At 45.7% G+C, this 27446-nt stretch overlaps 1 protein-coding gene across 1 annotated transcript in view; it reads left to right on the forward strand.

Moving 5' to 3' along the window:
• Positions 1-27446, forward strand: part of Abca1 (ATP binding cassette subfamily A member 1) — a 127918-nt gene that overhangs the window by 12352 nt on the left and 88120 nt on the right. The window contains exons 2-5 of the mRNA XM_052716106.1: positions 4414-4577; positions 16493-16586; positions 19685-19826; positions 20879-20997. Of these exons, the coding sequence (XP_052572066.1) occupies positions 4512-4577; positions 16493-16586; positions 19685-19826; positions 20879-20997 (421 nt within the window). The 5' untranslated portion in view covers positions 4414-4511. The remainder of the gene's footprint in view (positions 1-4413; positions 4578-16492; positions 16587-19684; positions 19827-20878; positions 20998-27446) is intronic.

Below are 27446 nucleotides of genomic sequence, written 5' to 3' on the forward strand. Positions count from 1 at the left end.
TAGTGCTTTTAAGTTTAGTGTGTGCATAGGGATATCTCATTGTGTTTTTAATTTGCATTTCCCTATAAGTAATGCTGTAAGTATCTTTGCATATTTAGGAAGGTTATGTTTTAGCAGACTTTTGTATTCTGTAGATTCTAAAAACTTGAAAATGCCAGAGGCATTTGAAGTGAAAATTGCTAAACAAATTAGTGAAAGGATAGAGCAGTCACTTTGTCCAGATCTATCTTGCACAAATCAGAGTGGGGATGTGGAAATTATCAGATTGGTAAGTGGGACTAATGATGAGAACCGGAGGGATTGCTCCAAAGACTTGAGCATGAAGCTTGGCAGAAAGCCAATTCCATGACCCTGGTGGTCTTGGGAGGTCTACTTGGTTCTTAGCTAACCCTGACGTTTATGCAAAAGTAGACTTGGATTCACTGTTGTTCCCCAGGATGCCTGAGGAGTCACCAGGGAAGCTCTGCAGTCCTTTGTGACCTTCTTGAGTATGCCAGGGAAGCAACTGAACACAGGACTCCCTCTCTGGGGACAATTTGCCTGAATCAGTTAATCAAGCTTGAGAAATCAGTTACCACAGGCCCAAGAATGCCACCACCCTTAAATTCTGAGACCCTGTTTCTCATGGCCATCTTTTAAAAAATTAATTGAGGCCAAATCCCCTGAGTGCTCGCAACAAGCCAGTACTGATTTTATTTGCATACTGGAGATAACAGAGATGAAAGACCAGGAATACTCCTGTCCTGACTCAGAAGGGGACAGACCCTGCAAGGGAAAGCACTGGAGACACTTTTCTCTTTCAGATGTGGGTAGAGAGAGGCGATCAGGAAGGATTCCTGAGCTAGTAGCAGCTAGTGGAGGCCCAGAATCGTGGAGGAATTAGGCAGGCACCCAGTGCTGGAGAAGGTGTTCCAGGCAAAGCAGCACAACAGTGAGGTCCTAGGATAGGAGAGATTGCCTCATGTTCCTAGCCTGTGAGTCCTCCAGGGTGTTGCCAAGCAGGCGAGGGGAGGCGACAGCTGTGGGAGACCCACCAGGGAGGTTGGGTAAACCTTGGTGAGGACTCCATCCAGGGTGGTGGGAAGCAGGTGGAGGGGAGGCAAGTGCCATATTTATTTGGTTTAGTCAAGTACTTTGGGTGCTCTGTATCAAAGAGGAGGAGAATGGGGCGAGCCTGGAGCTAAGGAAGCCAGTTGGAGTTGCTGCTGTAGGCATGCAGGATCAAGACAGGAGTGGCCTATTGAATGGCAAAGATTTTAAAGTGGGATCCTTTCCAGCCAGTGCCTGGAAATTCGTGCAGGGGCAGGAGCGAGTGTGCTGTGCTTTGAAACATTGAGAAATCCAGTGCATCCGCTCGCCTTTTTTTTTTTCTTCTTTTGGTAGTGTTTGTGGTTTGTTCACTTCCTTGGAAAATTGATTTGGAAATGTCCCATTGCCTTTTGGCTTTTGTTACCTGGGCAGAAGGGCTTAGGCATTGCTCACCTCCCTTTGCGTAAAGTTGCCCTCAGCATCGATCTCTGTGTTCTGAGATCGAGGCGTGGGTGAGAATTATGCAGGTGTCCAGGAAGTGCTGAGGTGGGCAGGAGGGACTGGGCTGGAATGTCACCTGTTTGCATATTGCACAGCCAGAGAAGAACGGTTCCTCTAGCCTCGTGACATTCTTCCTGTGTCCCTGGGGAGCCTGGGGTCCAAAATGGTTTCAGAGACTCAGAAACTCTCAGTCGTTTTTTCTTCTCTGGTCTCACAGGCACCCTGTGGGGCTGGGTTCTCTTCTCTCATCTCCTAAGCCTTGTGGAGGGCAGTGCTTTCTCCTCTCATGGCTTGAGTGTTGTGTAGGGCTGTGCTCTCTTCTCTTTCTCTGAACAGCTCTGCTCGGGGGTCAGGAAACAATTCCAGACATGGATTTGGCCCCATAGACCAACGCTAAGCTATTCAGAGCTTGTCTTTCCTACTTTAACCACCCCTTACCATTCCAGAAACTAGAAATAACAGAATGTCCTCTTTGGATAAGATATAGCCATTTCTCTGCTGAAGGGTACCAGGAAAATCAAGAGTGGGAGTGTCTTAGTTTGGGTTTCATTGCTGTGAAGAGACACCATGACCACGGCAATTCATAGAGAAAGCATTTAATTGAGGGGGCTCACTTACACTTCAGAGGTTCAGTCCATCATCATCATGAAGGAGAGCATGGCAGTGTGCAGGCAGACATGGTACTGGTTACATCTTGGCTTGCAGGAACAGGAAGTTGACTGAACACTGGACGACATCATGAGCATCGGAAACCTCAAAGCCTGCCCCCAAAGTAACACACTTCCTCCAACAAGGCCATATCCACTCCCAACAAAGCCACACCTCCTAATAGTGACACTCCCCCTTAGCTTATGGAGGCCAATTACATTCAAATTATCACAGTCCCACTGATGAAAACCCGAGTTTCTTTGGCATTTGAATTACACCTTGTGCTGCATTCTGAACTTATTTCTATCACCTCGTTTAATACTTAGAATACCACAGAAGGTAGATGCCCGTGTTAGAACAGCATCCCCTTGTTAGAACGAGGAACTTGGTGCTCAGAGAGCATAAATCTTGTTGCTTGTTGCGTGGACACAGCAGGCCTTTGGGGGCTAGTGCCTATCAGGGTCTTCCTGAGGGTTAGTTTTCCTTTTGTTATGTTGTATTGTATTCCAGCTTTTCCTCCATTTACAGTGGGCTCTGAAAAAACGTTTCTGAACCCTATACCTCAGCTAAATGATTTCTGGAGAGTGGTTCTAACAGGAGAAAAAATCCAGTTAATTCTTGACTTCAGTATTTTAAGTGACACTTAAAAATAGTTTGGTCATCGGTCTGTCAGTGCTGTGAGTCCATTGGCATCTTTCAACTGCAAGCCAACTGATTCTGGCTAGGGCTTCTTCTTCTTGATATTGGCGTAAGTTGTCTTCTTTTTGCAGGGAGGAACTGTGGGTGGTCTGTGCCCTTTTTGGGTTTGCTGAGCAACAATAATGCAGGCTTTAAGGTTTAACTGTCTCAGAATTTCCAGTGTATTGTATCACTAATAAATGAATTAGAATTAACCGTTGTAGGGCATCCATTTTTCTGGACATGGTGATTTCTCCAACTATCTTTTTGTTTTTTTTTTCCCTAGAAATGTTTAATCTGAGTCTTTGTGTATTAGAGAACAAAAGGGTATCAGAAGGAACTACAATGCTATCAGAAACCTTTGCACTGATCAAGATTTGAGTGCAGCTTTTGGTTGTCTCCACGAGTGGTTCTTGTATTCTTAGCACTTGATGCCGGATTTCTCACCTATTCACACTAAAAGGACACTAGAAGCCATGGTCATTAACAGTCATTTCCTAATAATGGCTTCTGCTGATGGCTTGTGACTGCCAGCTGTTGACAGGTCCCAGCTTTAATAACCTGTGTGCCCCTCTTCCTTCTGGTATGCCTCAGTTTCCATCTATTCCTTAGCTTGCTTTAGCTGAATTCTTTGGCATTTTTCCAGCATTAAATAAATGCAGCTGGGTAGTGGGTAGCTAGGACACATAGACTGTTGTACTGCCTGTTCGTGAAAACCCCTAATATGGTGAAACAGTCCTCCAGGGAGACCTTTGGGACACTTGAGTAGAAGTGGCCATGTGCTCAGGTGAAGGCAGAGCATGGCACAAGTGTGCTGCATATGTCCCCACGGTGGGAGCCTGCCATTTTCACAGATGCCATGCCGCGCTCAGGTCTTGGCTGGCTCTCTTCTCCGTGGGATACTGTTTTCTTTCTGCAGAGACACAACACGAGGTTTGTCCTTATCACCTGGGAGCCAGGTGTTGGTGGCATTTCTTCCGTGCGTACTCACATCATCTAAGTCCTCAGCTTTCCACCCAGGGAAACTGCCTTGCTAATGATGCCATTCATCACTTGAAGGACCCAGCTTTGTGGCCAGATGAAAACGTTGTCTATAGTGAATGTTAGGAAATAGTGTAAGTCACTCCAGGCTTGAGGGAGAATTTGTAGATGCTGCTGACATTTCCTGGTAGGATGCATATGTTCATAGGGAAGGGAGACAGGCCTCTGGGACTCCAGGATGCCATTTCTGACCTCCCTTTTGGCTGGGAGTAGTTGCTCTTTCAAATCTGTTGTCACAAACACATTTTTCATTCTTAAATGATCACATCAGTGGCACTCATGTGATAAGCATTGCATCTAGCTCCCAGCCTGTAGCCAATAAGCTTCCTGGAAGCTCTGTCTGCTAGAGATTCTGGAGGTTAGCAGTCTAGCGTAACTCATGACCCTTTGACGAGGATCCAGGGCATAGTTTTGGGTGTTACAGGTGTCTGGTGAGAGGGTTGGAGCCACAGCTCTCCCAGGCATAGGGTTTCAAAGCCGTGACTGACATCTCTCTCCTCCTGCTTTATCTTTCAGTTAATGACCAGCCACAGCGTCACTGCTGTGTGCTCTGGCTACTTCCTCCAGGGCTCTCGAGCCACACACAGGTCGCTGTGGCTGCCAGCAGAGGTAACATGGCTTGTTGGCCTCAGTTAAGGTTGCTGCTGTGGAAGAACCTGACGTTCCGAAGACGACAAACCGTAAGCATGGGTTTCTCTGTGGGGTTCTTGTTGCTTTCTCCATGGGGCTGGGCTGAGGGTTGGAGGAGGGAGTGGGGAAAGGTGTGCTCTTGGTTTTCACATGGTGGTTATGAATGAGTCTGGCACTTGTGGACACAGGACTGTGTGGTTATGATGTGGTCCCATGGCTTAACACGGCGAGGTGTTTAATCAGGCAGAACTATTAGCTTGGGTTTCTGTTAGTTCCTGGGCATGAGTTCTGACCTCTGCCACCTGGCAGATAATGACCCCCGATCACCTGATTGTCTCTCTCTCTTTCTCTCTCTTTTTTTTTTTTTTTTTCGAGACAGGGTTTCTCTGTGTAGTTTTGGTGCCTGTCCTTTGGATCTCGCTTTGTAGATCAGGCTGGCCTTGAAGTCACAGAGATCTGTCTGGCTCTGCCTCCCGAGTGCTGGGATTAAAGGTGTGCGCCACCACCGCCTGGCATGATGGTCCCCTTTTACTGAAGTTCTGGTAGCTATCTGGAGCTACCCACAAGCACCCTGTGGGCCCCCATGTTTTTGTGAAGTGAGGTACTGAAGCAGCCTCAGAGATGTGCCTGGCGATCTCAGCATTAGGCTGGACTGCCTCCTTCAGCTTCGACAGCAGCCTGGAAGATTATAGTAACTGAGACTTGTCCTTTCTGTAGAGGTATCTAAGCCTCTCACTTCCCATGTGGGCCAGCATTTCTTTGAGTACTCTGACAAGCCCGCCATTGCTTTGTGGCGGGTGAATGTCCTTTGTCCATGGAGGAATGTGAAGCCTGTAGGGCAAGGTGAGCTCCCTGAGGTCAGCCTTCGCTGTGGTGCCTTTATCTCCGACCATTCTTTCTGAGTCCTCTTGGCTTAGCTACATCTCTGTAGCTCACTTCTAAACCTGTTTCCTGTCTTGTACTTTTCTTGGACCCCAAGCCTGCATCCCCACTTGCCTAACTTAATGACGTTCAACCTGTCCATTAACCAAAGCAATCTTCTGAAACTCCAAGACCTATGGTGAACCTCAGTCAGTGATTCTGAAAGTAAAATATTCGGTGTCACTGGAAGTTCTTTTTTTAAGAGAACAAACATACCAAGGTATCCTTTTGTGTACTAATGTTTTGATTATAAAGTGACTTAATTATGTAAGTAACAATAGACTTAAACCCTGATGAGAGAACCGTAGTTTCCCATATAGATTTACAAATCAAATGCAAACAAAATTGAGAACAACAGTGTTACAATTCAAATTATCACCACGAGTGTAGTAAGAAAACTGGCTTTGTTTAGCTGAAATCCTAATTATGAGTTGCCACATGAACTATGGTGGTGGATGATGCAATGCTGGTCATTTTGAATTTGGCCAGTCTATATGACTTTGTGCTAATGATTGAATTCTTCATCAGTGTTACTATTTGACTTCCCTTTAGTTCGATGCCATCAGGAGCCTGTTACAGTTGGACAGTTGCGTACACTAATACAAACCCGAGCTTTGACGGCTTGTGCCAGAACTTACGCTAAAATAAGTAAATCCACATAAGTGTACCAGAATTTGTTTAGACTATCATTGAAATTGGAAACACAGAAAATTTGAAGTCTTTATGGAGAACCCAAGCATAATCCTTCAAATGCTCACGTGACCCCCCCCCCCCAGAGAGAGAGAGAGAGAGAGAGAGAGAGAGAGAACTTCCAGTTTTAGAAAAGTTTTTGTTCAGCTTTTGATGTTACAAATGGGGAACTTGAACTCAAGGTCACTAGTGAGAGAACATGACTAGAATCTGTATGTCTTTTCTTCTTAGTAATAATAGCAAAATATAATGCACATTACTATAGTAATACAATAAAAGAGCATAATTAGAAGGTGCTTCTGTGAGCTAGGCACAAAGCGTGTTATTTATTTATCTAGTGATTGCTGCAGGTTGACTCCGGGCCTTGCACAGGCTAGGCCAGAGCTCTACCGCTGAACGAACAGCCAACAGGGAGGGTTATTAGTTGTATTAGTTGTTCTTAAACCCCGGTGAGGTCGTGTTTCTTCTTATGGTACAGGTAACAAATAGAGAGGTTGAGCAGTTTTCCAGAGGTCTGTACTGCTAGACTGCAGGTAGTTTGACACCAGCAGTAGTATGTTAGACTGTGTTAGGCCAACAGCTACTGTGTTAGACCGCCATTTATTTGGTTTTTTTTTTTTTTTTTGGTTTTTTGAGACAGGGTTTCTCTGTGTAGCTTTGCGCCTTTCCTGGAACTCACTTGGTAGTCCAGGCTGGCCTCGAACTCACAGAGATCCGCCTGGCTCTGCCTCCCGAGTGCTGGGATTAAAGGCGTGCGCCACCACCGCCCAGCTATTTGGTTTTTTTTTTGAGACCAGGTTTCAGGTAGTCAGGCTGATCTAGAACTCACTATGTAGCCAAGACTGCCTTTGAACTCCTGATCCTCCTGGCTCTGCCTCCTGAGTGCTGAGATTACAGCAGGTGTGTGTGCACCACCATACCCAGCCTTCTATCACCTTTTAGTGGTATCATTTAAAAAAAAAATTCTCTATCAAAAAATCTTGCCATTTCTGACTTGTCCGTTGCCTGACTCCCACACCTTGCAGGTCCTAGGTCCTGATGTTCCTAAGTCAGTTCCATTTGCTTTTATGCTTTGGCCCACATTCCCTGCCGTTCCTTAGCATGTCAACTTCCTACCTGGTGGGAAATTGTCTCTGCCTTGATGTGTCCATTAGCGAGTCACAGAAAGAAGCATCACTTTAGCAGTGAAGAGTGGGTCTCGAGGGTAACCTGTTCCAAACATCAGACTTTACAGATAGAGAAACTGAGGCAAAGAGTGTGGAAGAGATCCTCGAGATCCATCAAGCAGAAGCCGATCTGGGACCAGAGGCTGAGCCCTTCTTTCTTACTCCAGTTCTCAGTGGCTATTCTTCCCCTCTCCTAATCCTTCAAAGACAGCAGCCCCCAGCTTAGGGAAGGAAGAAGTGGCAGGGAGTGGGTTTCTGTGCCCAGGCAACATGGAGTCAGGAGCACACTGTCCAGGAACACAAGATGCAGGGTAGGGTCATCTCCCCTGAGCCAGACTTTGCTGGATTCGAGCTTGTGGCTTCTTGCTCAGTGCTGTTTATACATTTAAAAATTTTAGGATTAGAGAGATAGGCAGACTTAGTCTAAGGCAATTTAGGGAAGAGTTCTTGCTGAAGTAGGAAGTACGGACACAGTCGTCCACAGATGGCCTTTGTAATACACTACACCACTTCCTACCATCCGTCTGAGTCATCTCCCTTCCTGATTTCTAAAGTAAATCCATTTTGAGGAATCGGAAAGAAAAGCAGTTGATTTCAAGTCACAGATACTTAATGAGCAGAGCGGGTGCCAAGATCTGGCCTGACTCTTGTACAATTGATGGAGCCGGGGCTCCGATGGACACAGGGTCAGTCCTGAAGGTAACACCGGAACCCATCTCCTGGTGTCCTTACAAGCCAAACCTCTTAAAGCAGATTTTTCTTTATCCTCAGCAACAGCTATATGTAGCTACTGTCTCGTCCACCTGGTTATGCTGTTTAGGGATGGAAACTGTGTGGGCCTTTTTGGTATCACTTTCTTTCTTTTTTTTTTTTTTTTTTTGGTTTTTCGAGACAGGGTTTCCCTGTGTAGCTTTGTGCCTTTCCTGGAACTCACTTGGTAGCCCAGGCTGGCCTTGAACTCACGGAGATCCGCCTGGCTCTGCCTCCCGAGTGCTGGGATTAAAGGCGTGCGCCACCACAGCCCGGCGGTATCACTTTCTTAACTCACAGAATTAGAACCATCCTGCCCATTATGAAGGGAGTGGGGGAGGGTTAGAAGCCCTTGATAACCTCAGTGCTTGGAAATTCATTGCGTGTTCCCCTGCTCCTGAGAGCATCTATATACATGGCCCAAAGCCCAGGACAGAGCCTGGTACTTACGACATGCATAATAAGAATTTGCCTGATGAGTGAGTGCTAAATGTATTTGGTGGTCTGTTATTTAAAAGTCTTAAAGCATCTAGGAGGGATAGAAATATTATGTGAAAGTCTGGAGCTGAGCAGTGAACCCCAATGCAATCCCAACTAAAGGTAGCTTCACCCTTGTATCCTTGTTGCAGATGACTGTCATGGACCATCTCTGTCCTCTTATTGTGCAGACTCATGGGGTCCATCAACCAGAGTTAGTTTTCCGGTGTTTCTATTGAGCAAAGAATACATTGAATTGAGTTGCAAAAGGGTACAAAGCTCAGTTTGGGTCCAAAGTGCCCGGCAGCTTGTGTGGGCAACAGTTATTCTATGCAAACAGGGACAGGAAAGGGGGTGGACTTCAGGATTTCAGGATCTTCCTCTGGCTTTGGGCTTGATCCAGAGGCCAAGGTCTCCACGAAACAGAGGGGACAAAGTGGGGCAACCAAATGGACTCGTGTTTTTGCCTTTTAAGAGAAATAGCATACTCTAACTTTTAAATAACTTAGAGTACTACCATTGGGGTAGTCAGGAATGAAAAGGAATAAACATGAAAACAATTAGAACTCCTCCATCCTGCACAGCTCTTAGAGAAGTTCACAGAGTGTGTGGCAACTTCAATTCCCTTTCCTCTTTCCAGTGCCAAGGACATTTCTTCCCTGTCCCTAGTCTTGGCTCAGGAACCACAGTCATGGTTCTTATCCCAGCTTGGCCAGCCCTGTGCCTCAGTGGCTTTGGTTTTCTGTTCTATAGATGATGTAAACTAAAATAAGTCACTGTTGATTGTTTCACTTAGGTAAATGTTTGCTGAACATCCATTACTTGTGGGATATCGTGATGGATATGTAGTGGTAAACTAGACAGGCTCCATATCTGTCCTCGTAGAGGTTAGAGTTTATCGAGGGAAGAGGATATGAAACGTACCAGCACACAACTGTAGTTAAACATCCATGTTAGGAGTAAAGCGGTGAACTGTTGCACTTGGGCATTGAGTAGGCACTTCATTTAGAATGGGAGGTCATGGCTTTCAAGCCTAGAGCCCCAGAACGGAAGCAGCGGTGTTAACATGGGAAGATCAGGGACTCAGACCTCAGAGGCACTTTATCCTGGGCGGAGAGACTGGGCAGGAATGTGTTTCTGGCTTAAGGAGCAGGAAGAAGCCAGAGGCACTGGCTCACTGAAGGAGGACTGGCTGGAGATGAGTTGGGGGTAGACAGGGTCCAATCATACAGCTAAGGAAGACCAGTTGAGTGTAATTTTATATCTGAAAGGAGGCCCTCAGGAGGGCACGACATGTCTAATCAGGCTCACCTTCTGGGTCTTCATGCTGAGGTAACTTGAGTGGTGGAAATACCAGGAGGCATTTGTCATTCTGTGCACAGACACGAGCTGCTGCTCCCTGTTCTTGGACTTAGCATTGCTTGAGTTACATGTTCTCCTATTTGTAAATAATCTTTATAGTGATGAGTTCTGATGTGTAGGCTGCACTTGGTAGCTTCAAAAGTACTTTTCTATCTATTATGCCTCCATTTTCACAATAATTCTGTGAAATCTGTTTCACAGATGAAGAAAGTATCGTTGGTAAGTTAGTAAGAGGGACGTCGGACGTTCTGGTTGTCAGTCTATCATGAAATGATGCCATTGATCTCCCAGAGAGCTGCGTGTTCAGTCGACAGTGCAGGTCTGCAAGCTCACACCCTGTTGACAACACTTAGTCTGCTCCTAGTGTTTGCTGTCTCGAAGGAATTCCTCTGAGGATTTTTTTTTTTTTTTTTTTTTTTTTTGGTTTTTCGAGACAGGGTTTCTCTGTGTAGCTTTGCGCTTTTCCTGGATCTCGCGCTGTAGACCAGGCTGGCCTCGAACTCACAGAGATCCGCCTGGTTCTGCCTCCCGAGTGCTGGGATTAAAGGCGTGCGCCACCACCGCCCGGCTCCTCTGAGGATTTTATGCATATAGCCTTTTCTTACTTTCGTGTTATAATCTCAGGAGTAGGAATACTGGGCCAAAGTGAAATGGCCCTTGACATGTGTGACCAGATGTCCTTCCCAAGGATGAGACCAGTTTTAACAGTCATTATGAGGGTTCTGAGTGTTTTGCATCAGGCTTTAGAGTTCCAGGGGGTAAACTTGGTTTATAAATTGTCCTTCTCTCTGGCTTTGAACTGATCTGATTTTTAAGGTTTTCTCACTCATGATGGGAGTTTGTGGTATTAGGGACAGGTCTGAAGTTAATTCTGTATTTTCATATCATAACATGCCTATACACTTAGTTAATTCCTTTTCTACTTTTTTTTGGGATACTCGCAAAACCTTACCCATGTAGGAGAATATTCTGGAGTCTTTCCTTTGGTTATTTGACAAGTGTTTGTCACTGTGTAGTTTTGCTTACTGCTGAGTAATTCCTCAAATACCTGACAAGAAGTGACCTGGGGAAGGAAGGGTTTATTTTGGCTCACAGTTTGAGGAAACAGCCTGTCATAGCCGGGACAGAATCATAGAGTGTGAAACAGCTGGTCACTGTACATCTGCCTCGAGAAGCTGCAAGAGATGTGTGTGTTTTTCCTTTTCATTCACTATGGAACCCCAGTCATGGGGTGCTGCCCACCTTTAGAGTGGGTCTCTCCCTTGCTCACTTAAAACTTTCAGAAATAGCCTCTCAGGTACACTCAAAGGTGTGCCTCCGTGTTTCTAATCCAGTCAAGCTGACAGTGGGTAGTAACCATAGTTAGTTACCTGGTTAATTTCCTCCATGTTTCTAATCCAGTCAAGCTGACATGGGTAGTAACCATAGAGTTAGTTACCTGGTTAATTTCCTCCGTGTTTCTAATCCAGTCAAGCTGACATGGGTAGTAACCATAGAGTTAGTTACCTGGTATTAACAGAGTACACAGTGCTCTCCTTAGATGAGCAGTCTGATGTCGGGGGGAACACGTTGTCCTACCTCCCTTCTTAGCTTTTGAAAAATATTCTTTGGTGTTTTCATCTTTTTCTTTTTCTCATTCTATCTTACTACTGAAGTTCCCCAAAGTGCCCTAATCATTAAGTAAAATTGTGTTACATTGAATGCTGCTAAGTGTTCTGATCAAGAAGCACAGCTTACCTGTTATTAATATGAGTTCTCTAAAGATGTGCTGTTTTTTTTTTCAGTGGAAGAATAACATATTTGGCATTAAATTAATACCTGTGTCTTAAAAATCATTTTAAAGATTTATTTATTTGATACATATGTTTTGCCTTCATTGTATATATGTGCCCCATGGAGTTCAGAAGAGGGTGGTCCATTCCCTGGAACTGGAATTAGGCATGGTTGTGGGCCACATGTGGGTGCTGGAAACTGAATCCAGATCCTGTTCTGCAAGAGCATCAGGTCCTCTTAACTGCGGAGCTGTCTCTCCAGTCCCAAATAGTACTTTATGTTTTATTTATTTATTTATTTATTTTGTGACCAGGTCTTTCTGTGTACCTCTGGCTGTCCTGGAACATGATAGGTAGACCAGGCTGGCCTCGAACTCACAGAGATCCCCTTGCCTCTGTCTCCCAGAGTGCTGGGATTAAAGGAATGTAACATCACACCAGCCATTACCTAAAAGTTTTATTTTCTTTAGATGTATGCTCTTACTGTCAATTTTTTTTTTATTTGCTCCACATTGTATTCACTGTTTATTCAGTGATGATTACAGGTGCATACATCACTGTTGTTAGAAGTCTTTCCCTTGGCTCTGATTAATTCACCACATTTTCAGTTCACTTTGCATAATTCTGCCTTGTTTCCTAGCTTAGTGACCGTGCTGGAGACAGAAAGCGTGTCTTCTTCCCTGTCTTGGTGTCTTTCTCTTTGACATCCTGTCTGTGCCCCATTGCAGTCTCAGGCATCTTCAGTTCAGTGGTGAGAAACAGTCACTTCTTTTTTCAAATACATTTTTTTTTTTTGACGACTGTTATTCAGAAGATTTTTTCCCAGGGCCAAATTTTATTTCATTGATTTTTTTTTTGTGTGTGTTCGTTAAACACAGCCCTTGAACCACCCCAACCTTGAATTAATAAGGATAAATCTTGCATATAAGAGCGCCACTGCTGTGTCCTTAGGCTAGGCAGCTAAATGCACTCATGCAGTGACTAGGCTGTGGTGTATTAGCTTCTGCAACCAAGAACAAAAGTTAGACAGGAATATCCAAGTGAACACTGTGGGCCCAGCCCTAAAGGAAAATGCAAAAGTGGTTTGGTGCTTATGGAATCTCCTGACGACAGCAGCCCTATTGACCTAGGTTTACGCTGCATCTTTACAAGAAGCAATACTTGTTCCTTCCAAGTAGAGCAGCAACTCTCAACTGTGGACAAAAGCCTTCTCCCATCCTGGGACATTTGGTTGGCACAATCCTGAGTGTGCCTGTGCTGCAGGGATCTAGAGGTAGAGGGCAGAGGTGCTGCTAAACACAGCATAGTTTGTAGGAAACTGCCCTATAACAAGCGTCTGCCCTCAAAGCCAAAGGTACCGTTGTTGAGAAGTCCTATTACAGAGGTGCCTGCTCCTGATCCCCAAGAAGGGAAGGACGGAGTGTGCTGTGGGGTTTCGCAGGGCAGCTGTGACTGTGGAGACTCACTTCTTGAAAACAACATTCCCCATCATTGTCACTCTGTGGAGGGAAGGTACGGAGTTGGTGTACCCTCGAGAGATTTTGATGATTTTTCTGTAGGAGCTTCTAATGGTACAAGCAGAGTCTCTTTTCCTAAGCTGTTTTCCTCGAGCCTTATGCTTAGGACAGATGGCATTCCTGAAGAAGTCAAGTTCAGTTTCTAGAGGGAGGGTATGTGGAAAAGAAAGACATGGAGAGTTCTGAGCTTGGGCGTGGGTTTGATGTTTAGAGACAAAAACACTTTTGAAGGTACAGGGTACAGAAACATAATTAAATTATAGCTTTCATGAGTTATATGATCTTGGTGGTGTGAATGTTGTGAGCAGTGTCTCTCATTCATTCATGCATGCATTCATTCATTCATTCATTCATTTATATTAGTGTCTCAGCTCAGTAGATACTCTGAAAGATCAGGAGTTCTCTACAGGTTCTACATGGTGAGGGAAAAGGGCTACAGGAAATTGACGTATATAGTGGCTAAGAGAAGAGGCCCTTAAGGTAGATTGGCTTTGAGTCTAAGCTCTCTCATATACCAGTACTCTTGGGCAATTTATTAATCAGCCCTAGTTTTCTCATATGTAAAGTGAGTACTACAGTAATAGTACTAATTTGGTTGTCTGACTATGAAATATATATATATATGAAATGCATATATGAAATATATAAAATTTAGATGAGTGTTGGCTATCATAATTGTCACGATCTGTTTCCTTCATACCCTGATCTGGTTGCATGCATTGGCTTCACCTCCTGAAAGTGATGTATAAGATTTTCTTTGTGTGCTTTGCTACCAGAACTGTGATCTGATTCATTCATTCTTCCAGTCGCCAACATAATCTGAGCACCTGCCACTTTGTAGGTCCTAAGAGTGAGGCTGCAGAGGTGTCCAGAATCACAAGGCTTGCTTTATTGGATAGGTCAGTTCAGTGCCCTGCGGGGCTGGTCCGTGCTAGGCTCCACCTAAGGGCATGGGATGTTAGGTGTGTGTCTCCAGTGCAGCTCTGTGAGAGGCAGCCGGGCAGGCACTGCACAGATGTAGGCAGGGAGATTTGAGTTCCAGCAGCTCATAATTTGTCTGAACCTCTGTTCTTCACTTATAAATTAGTATCCTTGCAGCCTGTATGACAGGGTCACTGTGAACTAACTCCTGGGGACGAGAGGCACAAAAATCCCTAAGTGTGCTGTAGACGTCCAATATTAGCTGTAACTGTTATCTGTCTCCAGGGTGTGGGTTCATCTTGTGTCTGTGGGACCTGTAGACAGTTTTAGTGCATGCTGCAGAGGGGAGTTGTGTTGTTTCCTACTGGAGGTGCCTGACAGGTCAGACAGAATTTCGTGTGACCTCTGGAATCAAGTAAGGCTGGCCACTGGTCTCAGTTCTGCTGCTGACTAGTTCCTTGACGCGAGCTTCCTTAAAGGCTTTTCAGTGTAAAATGGAAACAGTAATGGTTCCAACTCTACAGTGATGTTCTGAGGATTAAAGGAAGTGAAGGCTATAAAGTGAGCCTGGTACATATTGGACTGTTCATAAATGATAGCTGCTATTTATCCTGTAAGTTGAAACAGTGACTCCAGAGCCTCAAGATAAATGGCTGCTTGTCGACATTCTGTTTAATTTTTCAGGCTCATTATTATCCCTTAATTTATTTGCAGTCATGCCATTTTTAAAAGCTTGATTTCTGTTTGCTAAGTAATATGTGCGAGTGGTTTTATAATGCCGCAGGCTTAGAATGCAGTGGTTCTGCATCCTGTGTTCTTGGTTAGCGATATCTGTGTTTCATAAACATTGCTATAACGACCAAGTAATATACTGCCCACTAGATATGCAGTAATGTAATCATTTCCCCTTTGCCATACAATCAAGTTATTTATTTACAATATTTTATAGTTATAGCATTTCAGTGAATGAATATATTCATGTATGCAGCTTTTTGAGTTTTGCTTTTTATTTTTTTTAAGCTTTGCTTCTTCGGATGAATTCCCAGGAATATTACTTGGTCAAAGGGGATAAACATGCCTTTTGGATGCATATTGCCAAACTGCTTTCCCAGAGGGATCAACTGATTTTTGTTGCCCTCTTTCTGATTTTACAAGCTTCAGTTCACTCTCTTACCCAATGAATGCTCACCACGTTTAGCTCTTACATGTTGCAGACTAACTGAGAAGACAGTGGCGGAGGGGGGACGCTCGTATGTAAATACATTCCTGCTGTGCCAAGTGCTGCTGAGGACACAGAGTACCTGGGAACTCAGAGGGAGGGCTCCAGCCTCCCTGGTAGAGAAGTTGTTTTCAGTGTCCAGGGAGTCCAGGCTGGGGGTTCTCTGGTCATGCCTCCCCCGACTCCCAGCTTACTGAGGTATAATTGCCAAATAAAAATTGTACAGGGTGATGATTTGCTGTCGCGAAGAGAAAGGACGGAATGTCATTTGCAAACTTGGAGGTTCTGTTGCTTCTGTGGGATTGTTTACAGAGATCGTTGTTCTTAGCGACCCATTTTCAGTATGGTTCTTCCACGGTTCTTGCCTTTCTCTGTCCTGATGTGCTGTTTGTGTGAGCTGCTCTTTATAGTTTGTGGTAGCAGAGGTTTGTTATGGAAAGTTAAAAGAACATAGGAAAGCATAAACATGGTTTGGTCCTGGAACATTTACAGCTACCATCTTGTTTCACTTCCTGAAGATTAAAAAATGAGCTTGGTATGAAGAAGCCATATCAAAGTTCTTAGAAAACTATAAGCTGCTTATTTCAACTAGGGAAAAAAAAAAAACAGGGTAAAAAACAAAATGTCCCCAACACTCTGAAGTACCAGTCATCCTGAGATTTACTTAGGGTCTCTTCATTGAAGGGGATGTCAAGGGGCCATGACAAAGTATAGTTTAAATGAATGTATTCTACAGTGAAAAGTGCTCCCAGTGAGATGTTAAGGGTGCAGTGTGCAAGCCAGTGATTGAAACAGATCATCTCCAGGGCTTGGGGAGATGTGACTGAGGAACTATTCGGGTTCCTGGGGGTGTGGGCACAGGAGAAGGGCTTCTTAGCTCAGGCTGAAGGTGTAATGGCTGAGCCTTGAAGACCAGGTAGAAAGGAGCCTGAAGAAGCAGGCAGGAATCATTTTTTCTGCCTTAAAGAAGACATAGGTACAGAATGGGATGTCACAGGGTGGGGGGTGGTCACACACAGTTCAACGTAATTAAAGCTCAGAGTGAGGGAGAGGCACCAGAAGTCAGTCAGTTGATGAATTTCTCTGTGGATTTCTCAGCCCAATAGCAGTTGGCCACCATGTTGCCGTTTAAAAAAAAAATCACCGTATTGTGTCTTATTTTCTATTCAGTGTCAGCTGTTACTGGAAGTGGCCTGGCCTCTCTTTATCTTCCTGATCCTGATCTCCGTCCGCCTGAGCTACCCGCCCTATGAACAACATGAGTGTGAGTATCTATGGATCATGCCTGAGATTCATTGATGGCCGGTGAAATGTAGGGAGTGAATGTGCCCTCAGCAGAACCTTTTCCAAAGATGCCGTCTTCAGGAAAAACACCACAAATGGCTTGGGACGAAAATCTGGGCTTTACATTTTTTTGGATAGGGCATGAACTCTGGAGATATTTGTAGTCCCAGTAAATGATGATGACAGTAATGATAATAATAGCTAACATCTGTTTCACACATTTTTAAATCATGATAATAAAATAACCTTAGTGAGAGTTCAGAAAGTGATGATTAAAAATCACCCTTAAGGCAGTGATTCAAATTGCTAGTATGTGGTTCCCAGTGGTCCTTTCATTTGCACTGTCTTTTAATCACGTGGTTGAAAATCATGGAACACATATTGGAACATATACTTTCTAAAGATTTAATAAAGTATGCGTATGTGTCTGTGTGCGGGTGTGTGTACATGAATGCAGGTGCCTGAGGAGGCCAAAGGTGTCAGAGCCCCTGGAGCCAGAGTTACCGGCAGTTGTGAGCCATCTGATGTGAGTTATGGGAACCCCACTCAGGTCCTCTGCAAGAGTACCTCTCCAGCTCCTAGAGCATACACTGCCTTTGTGTATAACATCTCAGATTGACTAACATGATTGGATTTCAGTTGGTTCTTGACAGTCTTGTATAATAGACTTTATTATCATTTGCTTTAGTTTCTTGGTAACTAAATTGAGAGTCATGCACCTAGAATGATTTGTCCGAAGTCACATACATATCTAGTAGAGGTGGAATAGAATTCAGGTCCTCTGGCTCTCACTCAGGTGTTTTGATGACAGCTTTGACAGTGAGCATTGAAATACAGTAATGACTAGAAACATGGTTATATGGGTGTGGCTCCTGGTTTCAGTGTTCTCTAAGTGTGTCACCATGAGCAAGTGATTTTAGCTTCTCTATAAAGGTGAACAGAGGAGACCGACCAACCACCCAACAAACAGCTCTTGCCCTGTTGTTGCCTCAGTTACCATTTTACAGTCGGGCTGTGCTGGGTGGATGGATGGAACAACACTCTAGAAAGTCCCAAATCTGAAGCATTTGTGTAGGAGTTTTGGCTGGGACCAAAGGCTTTCCGTCCCACACACCTTTCTTATCACTCACCAGCTCCAGCACTGAAGCCACAGCTACCTTCTGATTGGTTTCTTCGTCTCCTTCCCAGCTCTTACAAAGCATGTAACTTTCACGTTCAGCAGGCACTTTCATACTAGTTTGCTAATAGACATTCTATAGATTCAGGTTACACCCACATGCCTCGAGTACGTTCCTCTGGACATGACTTTCTGATTTCATTCGTTGGAATAGCAGAGCAGAAAGCTGAGGTGAAGCTTGCAGCTATGTTTGCACTCTGGAACAAAGGACTAGTGTGAAATTCTTCCCGTAAATCTTTGTAGTTCAAGTCAGAGTCATCAAGGTCCTAAGGACGCCTCTGGCTCCTTGGTGTCCATTACGTTATTTGACTGACATCCTGGACACTAATGTCTAATCCTCATCCTGTTCTTATTTGCACATAAGATGGGGTCCAGCAGACGAGGAAGGGTCTTTGCTGAAATGCCTTCCCCATCTCTGCCTTTGACCTACACTACCCTGTGCCTTTGGCCGGTATCTCTGCAATTTGAAAGAGGCGAATCCTGTGGTCCTTGGAGTATGATTTGGTTGGGTTACATAAGTCGCCACTGAATGAGGAGCAGCAGCTCATTAGGCAAGGGGTCTTGTTTGGTTTTCCTTGAACTGTTAACAGGGAGATAAAGAGATTAGCTGAGTAAATGTTCAACAGGCCAGAGTCCCTACAGAGACTGGCCATGGGGATCAGATCTTGTCACATCTCCCATGTTGCCTCTTTAAAAAGATTGACAAGTTCCCAGGACTGATCAGTAAAGTGAGGCACAGCTTGGCCTTTGCTCTACTTCTGGGGAGCCTCTATTAGCATATTTACGTGAAAATAGACCGGTGAAGGAGGAAGGTAGGCACTGCGAGATGGAAAGAGTGTTCTGAATGGACAGTAGCAAAGGAGTGCTGTTGTAGGTGAGCTGCAATGGCTCAGAAGTACTGATTGGACCAGTCATGAGCTTTTGCCTTTTGCTGGGCACTCTGGGAAAGTGTTCAGCCTTCTAAGCCAGCCTGGACTACAGAGTGAAACCTTGTCCCTTAAAAACAAAAATGAAACCACAAGATGCTTTGCTGATAAGAGCTCATGTAACACCACATGCGTGTCGATCAGCATTTTACAGGTGAGAAGGCAAGGCTTTGGAGATTGGCTGGACTGTGCCTCACACATGGCAGGGACTGGGTGTAAATCTCAGTTGGTTTGACTCCAAAGTCTATGACAATACAAGCTAGTCACCACCTGGAGCCATGGTTCTTAGTGCTTGCCAAGTCTTCAGATAACACTGAGAATATGGTGAGAGCCGGAGCCAAGACCTGTTTGTCCCAACATGAACAGGCTTCTGGATTAAGAACCCCTGACCGAGAGCACATTTATCTTGATTCACATAGGCAACACTTGTACATCCTTGCCACAAACCTTCCCGAGCCTTTGAAGGCTCTGACCTCACCCAGACATGCCTAGTCATTGTTTGTAAGGAACTACTAGATGTAGGAAAAAGAAGTGAGCTTGAGCTGGGATCATGGTGATGAAGCTTCTACCCGAAGCCATGTGCAATGCTAAGTTCTTCATCAGCTGCAGTGTGAGGGACCTGCATTAGGTCACTGCCGAGGCCCTTCTTTGTCTCTTAGAGGTGAGGCTCCAGGTAGAGGTTCAGCAAATGGTGACCAAGCACTTGCTGCTTGCCAAGCACTTTGTGTCCATGGTCTGATTGTACCCCGTTTATTACTTTCCCAAGGTTGGTGTCATGAGTCCCCATCTACAGACAATGCCAAATAGAACCATTGTCACCATTATTTGGTGTCAGACTCTTAACTCAGGGCCAGTCACTTCAGAGGAGGCAGGTCTTCTACGACATGGTGAACGAGACAGATGTGAGGAGGACTGTGTCAAAAATCACTTCAAAGAACTAATGTTTTCCCTGTATTTTCTTCTCGATTTCAACAGGCCACTTTCCAAATAAAGCCATGCCTTCTGCAGGAACCCTTCCCTGGGTACAGGGGATTATCTGTAATGCCAACAACCCTTGCTTCCGTTATCCGACTCCCGGTGAGGCTCCCGGTGTTGTTGGAAACTTTAACAAGTCCATGTAAGTACCAGATCAGGTTTTCTTACCCAAACTTGTCAGTTTATACTTATCCTTCCCCTCTTGGAGAGGTTTGCATGAGAAGTCTACAGAATGAAGGAAGGGAGAATTGCCACCAGGATTTAAGACTGTGGGATTTAAGAGTCATTGCGATTATTGTGGCCCAAAGTTGTGTACTCAGAGTTGATGCCTCTGGGAGACAACAGCAAGCTCACTCCATCTGATCTACTCCGAACATTGACTGTACCTTTGACATGGCTGGTTCTAGAAGCCTGGGTCACTGCGCTGGAAGGGTCTGGGCTCCCCAGCAGCTTAGAGCCCCGGCCAGGAGAATTGTGTCCTCAGCTCCGCTCTCAGGTCACTGCTCTGACGTCTGAGATGACTGCAGTGTTTACAAGTCTTTCTCTCCCTGAGCAGGAGTTGCCGGAGAGCGTGATGCTGCTTTCTTAGTATCTGTGTTCCTGACTCCCGGCTCAGATGCTGTGTGTGATAGGCATCTGCCAGATGAGATGGTGATCCCTCAGATGTGCAGAGTCAGAGTTAGAATGGGTCAGGGACTGTAGGATGTGCTGCAGGAGATATGGTGCTGTAGTTGGCACAGGCAGGGCCACATTTATAATTGTCCATGGGTAGGTTGGGGAGCTTTTGTGGGCCCTTTCAGACATAACACAAATATTAAAATGTATTGGTGTGCAGATGCATATAATCAAGGGCAAATTCATTACTGTACATGTATTCATATTTGTTTTCAATTCATATTTGTAATCAATGAAAACATTTTCATGGATCATTAAGCATATTTTGGCTATAGGCACTAGGTTTATTGTGGGCAGTAGGTAGCCGTGTGTGTGTGTGTGTGTGTGTGTGTGTGTGTGTGTGTGTGTGTGTGTGTGTGTGTTTGTGCACACACTGGCTTTGGTGGGTAAACTGGGCCTAGACACATGGGTGAACACTTGAGGCTGGAATAATGGCTAGGTTAGGAGGGGCAGCCAGGCTGGGGAGAGAGGCAGCTGGCCTAACCAGGTCTTTTCAACGTTTTCTTGTTCCCTTTATAGTGTGTCTCGCCTGTTCTCAGATGCTCGGAGGCTTCTTTTATACAGCCAAAAGGACACCAGCATTAAGGACATACACAAGGTCCTAAGAACGTTACGACAGATCAAGCATTCCAACCCAAGTAAGCAAAACTCTCTTTCTGTTCATACATCTCAAAGGGGACATTTCTCTGTCCGTGTGTCCTGGGCTTGTTCTCAAGCTTGCCCTAGAGCCGTTTCTTTTTCAGTGTCTGGGTGGTTGGTCTCCTCTGAAGGAAACATTGGCAACGAAACTCGAAAAGCTGGTTGCAGTAGACAGTGGCTCTGGGGACACAGATCCCAGAGAGGAGAGGCACAGGCTTGCCATGAAGGCCAGCGGGAGCACAGATGGCTGCCAAGGGCATTTTTGAGCTGCCCGTGGGATTTCTATGGATAGACAAATTTATAGATGAGGCGTTTCTGTGTGTGTGAGACCAGTTAGAGTTCTAACTTGGTATGGGTAAATAAAAGTTAGGCACATTTCTTTTTTTTTTGGGGGGAGGGGGCAATTATTTCTAAAGGGGAAACTTGTTCTTCTTCCTTGGAACTAGCCATTTGGATTAGTTTTACAGGCATTTGAATTCTGATCTTGAAACAGTGAAGTCTTTACCTCAGATTTACTAAGTGCCCAGGCCTTGAGTGCCTGGCATGCCTCTGAGAATATGTCTGAGGAACATACAGTTTGCTGACCATGACGTTGGCTGCAGAAGGGCCGCAGCCTGTCAAGGGGGTGGGGGCAGTGTTTGATGTTCACTGGTGCAGGTCAGACTGGTGTGTGCAGTGAGGACTGAGAAGCAGCCAGGGAGCCTTCAGGAAGCTGGTCTTGTCACCATGTGCTGCTGTCCTGAACTACATCAGTGATGAAGTACTCCTCCCATCATGGGCCAACAGTGGCCACTGCTCCGAGAAAGTCCTTTTTACCCACTTTGACATTTGAGGAGGGGAGTGGATTGGTCTAGCCTTTCTTGAGAGGCCTCCCTCCCAGTTTATGATCCATTTGACATGAGAAGAAATGGTGTAAAATGTTAGTGTTTAGATGGATTGGGTGGGAGCTCGTTCATGAGGATGCACAACTGTGGTTTCCTGGGGTAGCAGAAGAGGCGTTGGGGGTGCTGGAGAGCTCAGAAGTGACCTGTGCATGGTGCCTTTCCGGAGGACCCAAGTTCAGTTCCCAGCCACCACCTTGGGTGGCTCACAACTGCCTATAACTCCAGCTCCAGGGAGTCTGATGGTTTCAGACCTCTAAGAGCATTGCACTTACATGCACCTCCCCCCCACACACACCAGAAAAGTTTTTAAAAAGAGGTGTTGCTGTAGGGGACTCCTCCATGACAGGGAGGGCCAGAGGTGACTGGAGTGGCACAGAGTGGGTGTGTGGCATCAGTAGAGAAAGAGGTGTGGGCATGCTCTGGTCCCTGAGTCACCTGTGAGGCACTTGCAGCTGGTCTGTTCCTGGATGTGCAGCCAGATTGTCTTGAGTTCTCTTTTCTGTCATGGAGGCCTCTGGTCAAGGCCAGGCCTTTCTGTCATGGAGGGCCCTTGTTAGGTTGTCTTGCAGCAGAACTGGGTTATTTCTTCTACCTCCAGGAGACGGTGCATCGTAGAGGAAAAGTGCTGGTGTGCATTACTGTGTGACTTTGTGAATAACCTATGGTCCCTTGGGGGTTATCTCTTCTTATCGAAAAAATGGGTACAGTAAGAAACCCATCCAGGGTTAAAACAGTATTTGATACCTAAGAAGCATTTAAGGAATACAAACCATGATTATTTTCCTAAAAATTACATTTAGATTTATTTATTTTGTTCTTTGTGTATGGGTATTTTGCTTGCATGTTCATATGTACATCATGTGTGTCCCTGATGTGCATGAGACCAGAAGAGAGCATCAGAGTCCCTGGAACTGGAGTTAAGGTAGGTGAGCTGCCATGTGGGTGCTGGGACTAGAACCTGGGCCCTCTGTAAGAACATCCAGTGCTTGTAACCACTGAACCATCTCTCTAGCCTTGCTATGATTATTTATTTTCAATCCTGGACAGCTCAGACAAAACATTTAACATGTCCACGACCTAATTTCCTGAGTTATTTATAATAATATTACATTATTATGTACAGTATTATATCATTAATATGGTAATACTTAAGATGCAAAGTCTAACACAAGGTCCAGCACATAGTAGGTGCTTTAGAAACAGAAGCTAGTGCTGTCCTCACACGACATTGTTGCATTTCTGACCATCGGACCTTGTTCGTCTGCCTCTTCGTGTGTGAGGCTGGCAGCATGGACAGGCGGAATTTCCAGTTCTTAGTGAAGGCTGCCTAGAAAGGAGGGTCTTTTTCTTTTAACAGCTGGTGTTGTGAAGTAGGATGGGCAAAGAAACCAAGAGTGTGTGCACAGCTCTTGAGAAGGAAGCTGGCTTCCAGTTTTCAGTGCCTCTTTCTCTGGCAGCTAGTTTGGTTTGGTTTCAGTTTGTTGTCCTGTGCTGCGGATGAGACCCAGGAACTCGCACAAGCTAGGCAGGCACTGAACCACTGAGCTACATCTCCAGCCCCAGCTGGTCCTTGAATTTCTGTCATTTTTCTTGGTTTATCCTGCAGCAGAAAGCCAGGCCACAGTTATAGAGGAAGCGCAGAGGACTGCTGCTTCCTTCTCTAGGAAGTGGTAGCCTTCTGCTGATTTTTGAAAAACACGCTATTGGAACCTTTTGCTGATTTTGAAAAACACCCCACTGGTCTGAACTGGAGGCTGGGAATGTCACTGTTGTTCCCTACCAAGATACCTGTAGCATCCTTCTATTTCCGCTTCTCATGAGATAGCTCATCTTGGGTGTTGATAGCTCGAACTGTCGGGAAGTATTTGCCACCATGCTGTACCTTGCGGGGAATCGGTCTAATTCTGAGACCCTTGACAGTCTGAGGACAGTTCTTGTGTCTCTTCCTGGATTCTTTTCTTTTTCTGGTCTCAGTGGCCTCCAGCCCTCTTATGCAATGCTTTCCTCCTGACTTCTGCCTCTGACGGTTGCATCTCAGGGTGTTTGTGTCATTCCCAAAGTTTACCAGAAGTTACAAAAGGGTTGTAGCATAGAGGATAAAGGGACTTTTGCCTGTTTGAGTGCCGTATTTCTGTCTGTGCAGTCTGAGATTGCATGAGGCTTTTGATGTGCTTGTCATCCTGTTGACTCATCGTCTATGTGCAGCCAACTCAAACTGCAGGTCTTACGAATACGCAGAACTGCAAGTAACTTCTTCTCTTTCCCCTAATTCTATCCCGGCTTTCCGAGCCGAAGGGAGCATGTCCATCTCTTCTAATATACATAATTAAATCCCCTCTCCTTCCTTATCTTACTCTAACCACCTCAGATCCCGATTCTGCTATGATTATATAGCTGCTGCTTGTTGTTAAGGGTTCAGTGAGTCTCCTTTGGTGTTCCAGACAGTGATCACCATGAGAACAAGGCTTGAGGCTGCGATTGGTCCCTCAGAGACTGCCTACTCCTTAGGATCTTAGAGCTACTTGCCTGTGTGGTCATTGCTGGAACCACTGGGTCCTGCTTTGGAATCCATTTGGAGAATTCATCTTGTTCCTTCCTCAGTGTACCTCTGCTAAAGCCGTTGGCCTGTCCACAGGGATTCTGTAGATACAGGAGTCTACTCAGATACTCTTGTCTAGTCTCAAAGTGTCCCGGGCTACAACATTGGTTTGTTTAGAAACTGTTTAGTTCGTGTGTAGATACATGGGGCAGACTGCTTCTGTTAGTCAACTCTGTGCCAACCATGCTTTTGTAGGTGCTGAGATGGCAGGGGTGGGGGCAGCGGGGGTCGGTCTTCCTAGAAGGAATCTGATTCTCAAAGTGGAGGTGACTCCTTCACGTTTATACAGTCATGGGAGTGACATCCTAGGAATGAAGCACAGCCAACCCCAGCTCCCCTAGTCAAGTCTTTCTCCAAAGTACCATCTCATACTGTTTTAGTGTTGTTCCAACTTTAAAAGTTAAGTCACGGATACCTCCTCTATTTATCACTGAATCTATCCTGATGAGAAGTCCAAGGATGAAGCCTTACAGGTCTGCCTCACCCCGTTTTCATATTGCTGGAACATTTTGGTCACTTTATTGGTTCTTCTCTAAGCCAGAGTATAACCAGCAGGTTGAGTGGTGGCTGAATCAGTTTGGGGGAGTTAGTGTGGGAGATCATTCTGTCTTTGCTATTGTGATCACAGCTCAAAGGCAGTATCAACATTGGCTAAAGTCCCAGAAACCCCAGAAAAAGTGACATGTCAAGATTCTAACCCTGTGACAGGTAAACTTGGAAGGACATTGCTTTGAGTTTTGTGTGGTAGTTGAGATGATTTCTGATACTACAGCAATGGCAACTTCTTTCTGACGCACGTCAAGTTGTGGTTTCATGAGCATGATTGCCCAAGTGGCTATTAAGAAAGAAAAGATGAAGTTAAGGAAGGCATTGTTTCATGTGGCTGTGGTGAAATCCTGGAGAGCAGTTGGTAAATGACTGAAGGTTGGAAGATGCTGGTGTAGGAGAAAGGCTTGAGGCTGTGCAGAGACCGTTTGGGTCACGCTCTCAGGTTCTCGCTCTCCTTAACTGTGACCTTTGATTCTTCCTGGCCCTCTACAATATTAGAAACTGGACACTAGCTACCCCGTGGGTCATTGAGCATTCAGTGATGTGCTTCCTGTGGGTTTCCAACAGGGAACATGAGCACAGGGCCGACACGCAGTGAGTCAGAAATACTTCCCTTCCCTCGTGTTCCAGAGAGTTTGACATTTGCCGACTTGTTCACCTTTTCTGGGCCTTAAGTTTCATTGTCTAACACTTGAGATTTGGTTCAGGGACTTGAAGATGCTTCATCTTAGAGTCTGGGTTGGCCCGTGAATGGTGATATCTGTGTGACAGTGGTGGTGTGGGTCACTAGGCTATAGCCTGTTCAGGGCGGGATTAGGCCATGTTGATGGTTCTGCTCCGAGCAGCAACACGTTAGTGATGCATGGGAACCCCGAGTGCCTCTCCAGAGGATGAAATGAGAGCAACTCTAATACCTGCCCTTTCTCCTCACGTGATACTGTCAACTCAAGTGAAACTGCTCTGGACGACATCAAAGCCAGCGCGGGCCACTGTGGAACCACTTCCCTTGTGTAAACCAGGCCCCAAAGGAAGTCAGTCTTGATTTTCTTTCACGAAATCTACCTCCCACAATTTCACTGGAAGGGCTAACCTGAGTCCGGGGATATAACATGTTCTGGAAAGGTAGATTCTCACTTCCATGGAGGGCCCTCTTAAGGGGGCCTTAGCAGTGTGCTTACTCCCAGGTTTGTTTTTGTAAAATCTGCAAAGGTTCGAGTCTTAAAAAAAAAATGTAGCTCCTGCCCCTGCCCAGTAGGAAGGCCCTCCCTGCCCTCGGCCTCCTCTCTGGCCCTGTCTGTCCTTCAGCCTCACTTACGGCACCTGCTTCTCTTGGCTGCTGCTGGTGTCCTCGCTGCTTCCCTTTCTGGCTTTTAGCTCCTCAAGATGCTTTGCGTAGTGACCATGAACAAACACCGCTCAAAGCCGCTTCCCACCGAGCTTGTCTCCTCCGGTGTCTGCCTTTTCCCAGTGCCTGCTCCTTGTCCCCTCCACCATGGATACAAGTTCCTGTGACAAGTCAGGGCTTCCTACTGGGCATGGAATCGTGCAGTGCTTATTTATGCAGGGGGCAGAGGCTTGTGGCCTTTCCAGGGGAGACCATCCTCACAGCCTAAGAACCATGCCCCCGCCCCCCGCCCGGAAACATACACATGAAACACACACATACCACTTTACCACAGTTAGCTCAGCCCTTGTCCAGAGAATTCGCTACGGGCTCCTGTCATCTCACCATTACTTATGTTGATCTAGGGACAGTTCCCCTGTTTGGCTTGTATGGGTTCTGTAGCGGTTCTGCATTCTTTACAACTGTGTATGACCCAAGTGGTGTGGCTAGGGCTATCAGTTCTGTGGTATGGCTGGATGCCAGATAGCTGATCTCTTGTGTGCATGGGACTCAGCCAAGATCCTAGCTCTTAGCCCGTAGCTCTCTAGGTGTCTGGCCCTGTCCCAATTTATAGCCACACTGGCATGCTCTAAGTATAGAAGTCCAGAGGGTACTTTGGGGACCATAGAAGACTATTTTCTGGTCCTTTGTGTTTGCTCCAGGAAAGGCAGCAGGGACAGCTGAGGGGTGACCTCAAAGCTCTACCTGTGTGTGCATGTGCTCCACGGTCCATGGGAGTGACACTCTCCATGAGAACTGTGCTCTTCTAAGTCGGGCACTAGCCACCCCACTGGGCTATCTGCTGTGGCCTTAGGTTTTCTTCAGCTTCCAGTGATGAAGACAATGGTGATAGCTCACAACCCCTCCTCCTGCCCTATCTCTGATTCAGGGGCTTTTCAGATGCAGAAGCCCCTGAAGCTCCTCGAAACATTTGCCAGGGTGTCTATTGGGCATGTTGGCACTGGACTGGAGATGTCTCCAGGTTATGGAGGTTGAGACTGGAGGAGATCCAGGGCAGTGTTGGGCATGTCA

The sequence above is a fragment of the Peromyscus californicus genome, unplaced genomic scaffold (assembly GCF_007827085.1).
Source record: "Peromyscus californicus insignis strain IS unplaced genomic scaffold, ASM782708v3 Scaffold_5__1_contigs__length_169319896, whole genome shotgun sequence".
NCBI classification, from domain to species: Eukaryota; Metazoa; Chordata; class Mammalia; order Rodentia; family Cricetidae; genus Peromyscus; species Peromyscus californicus.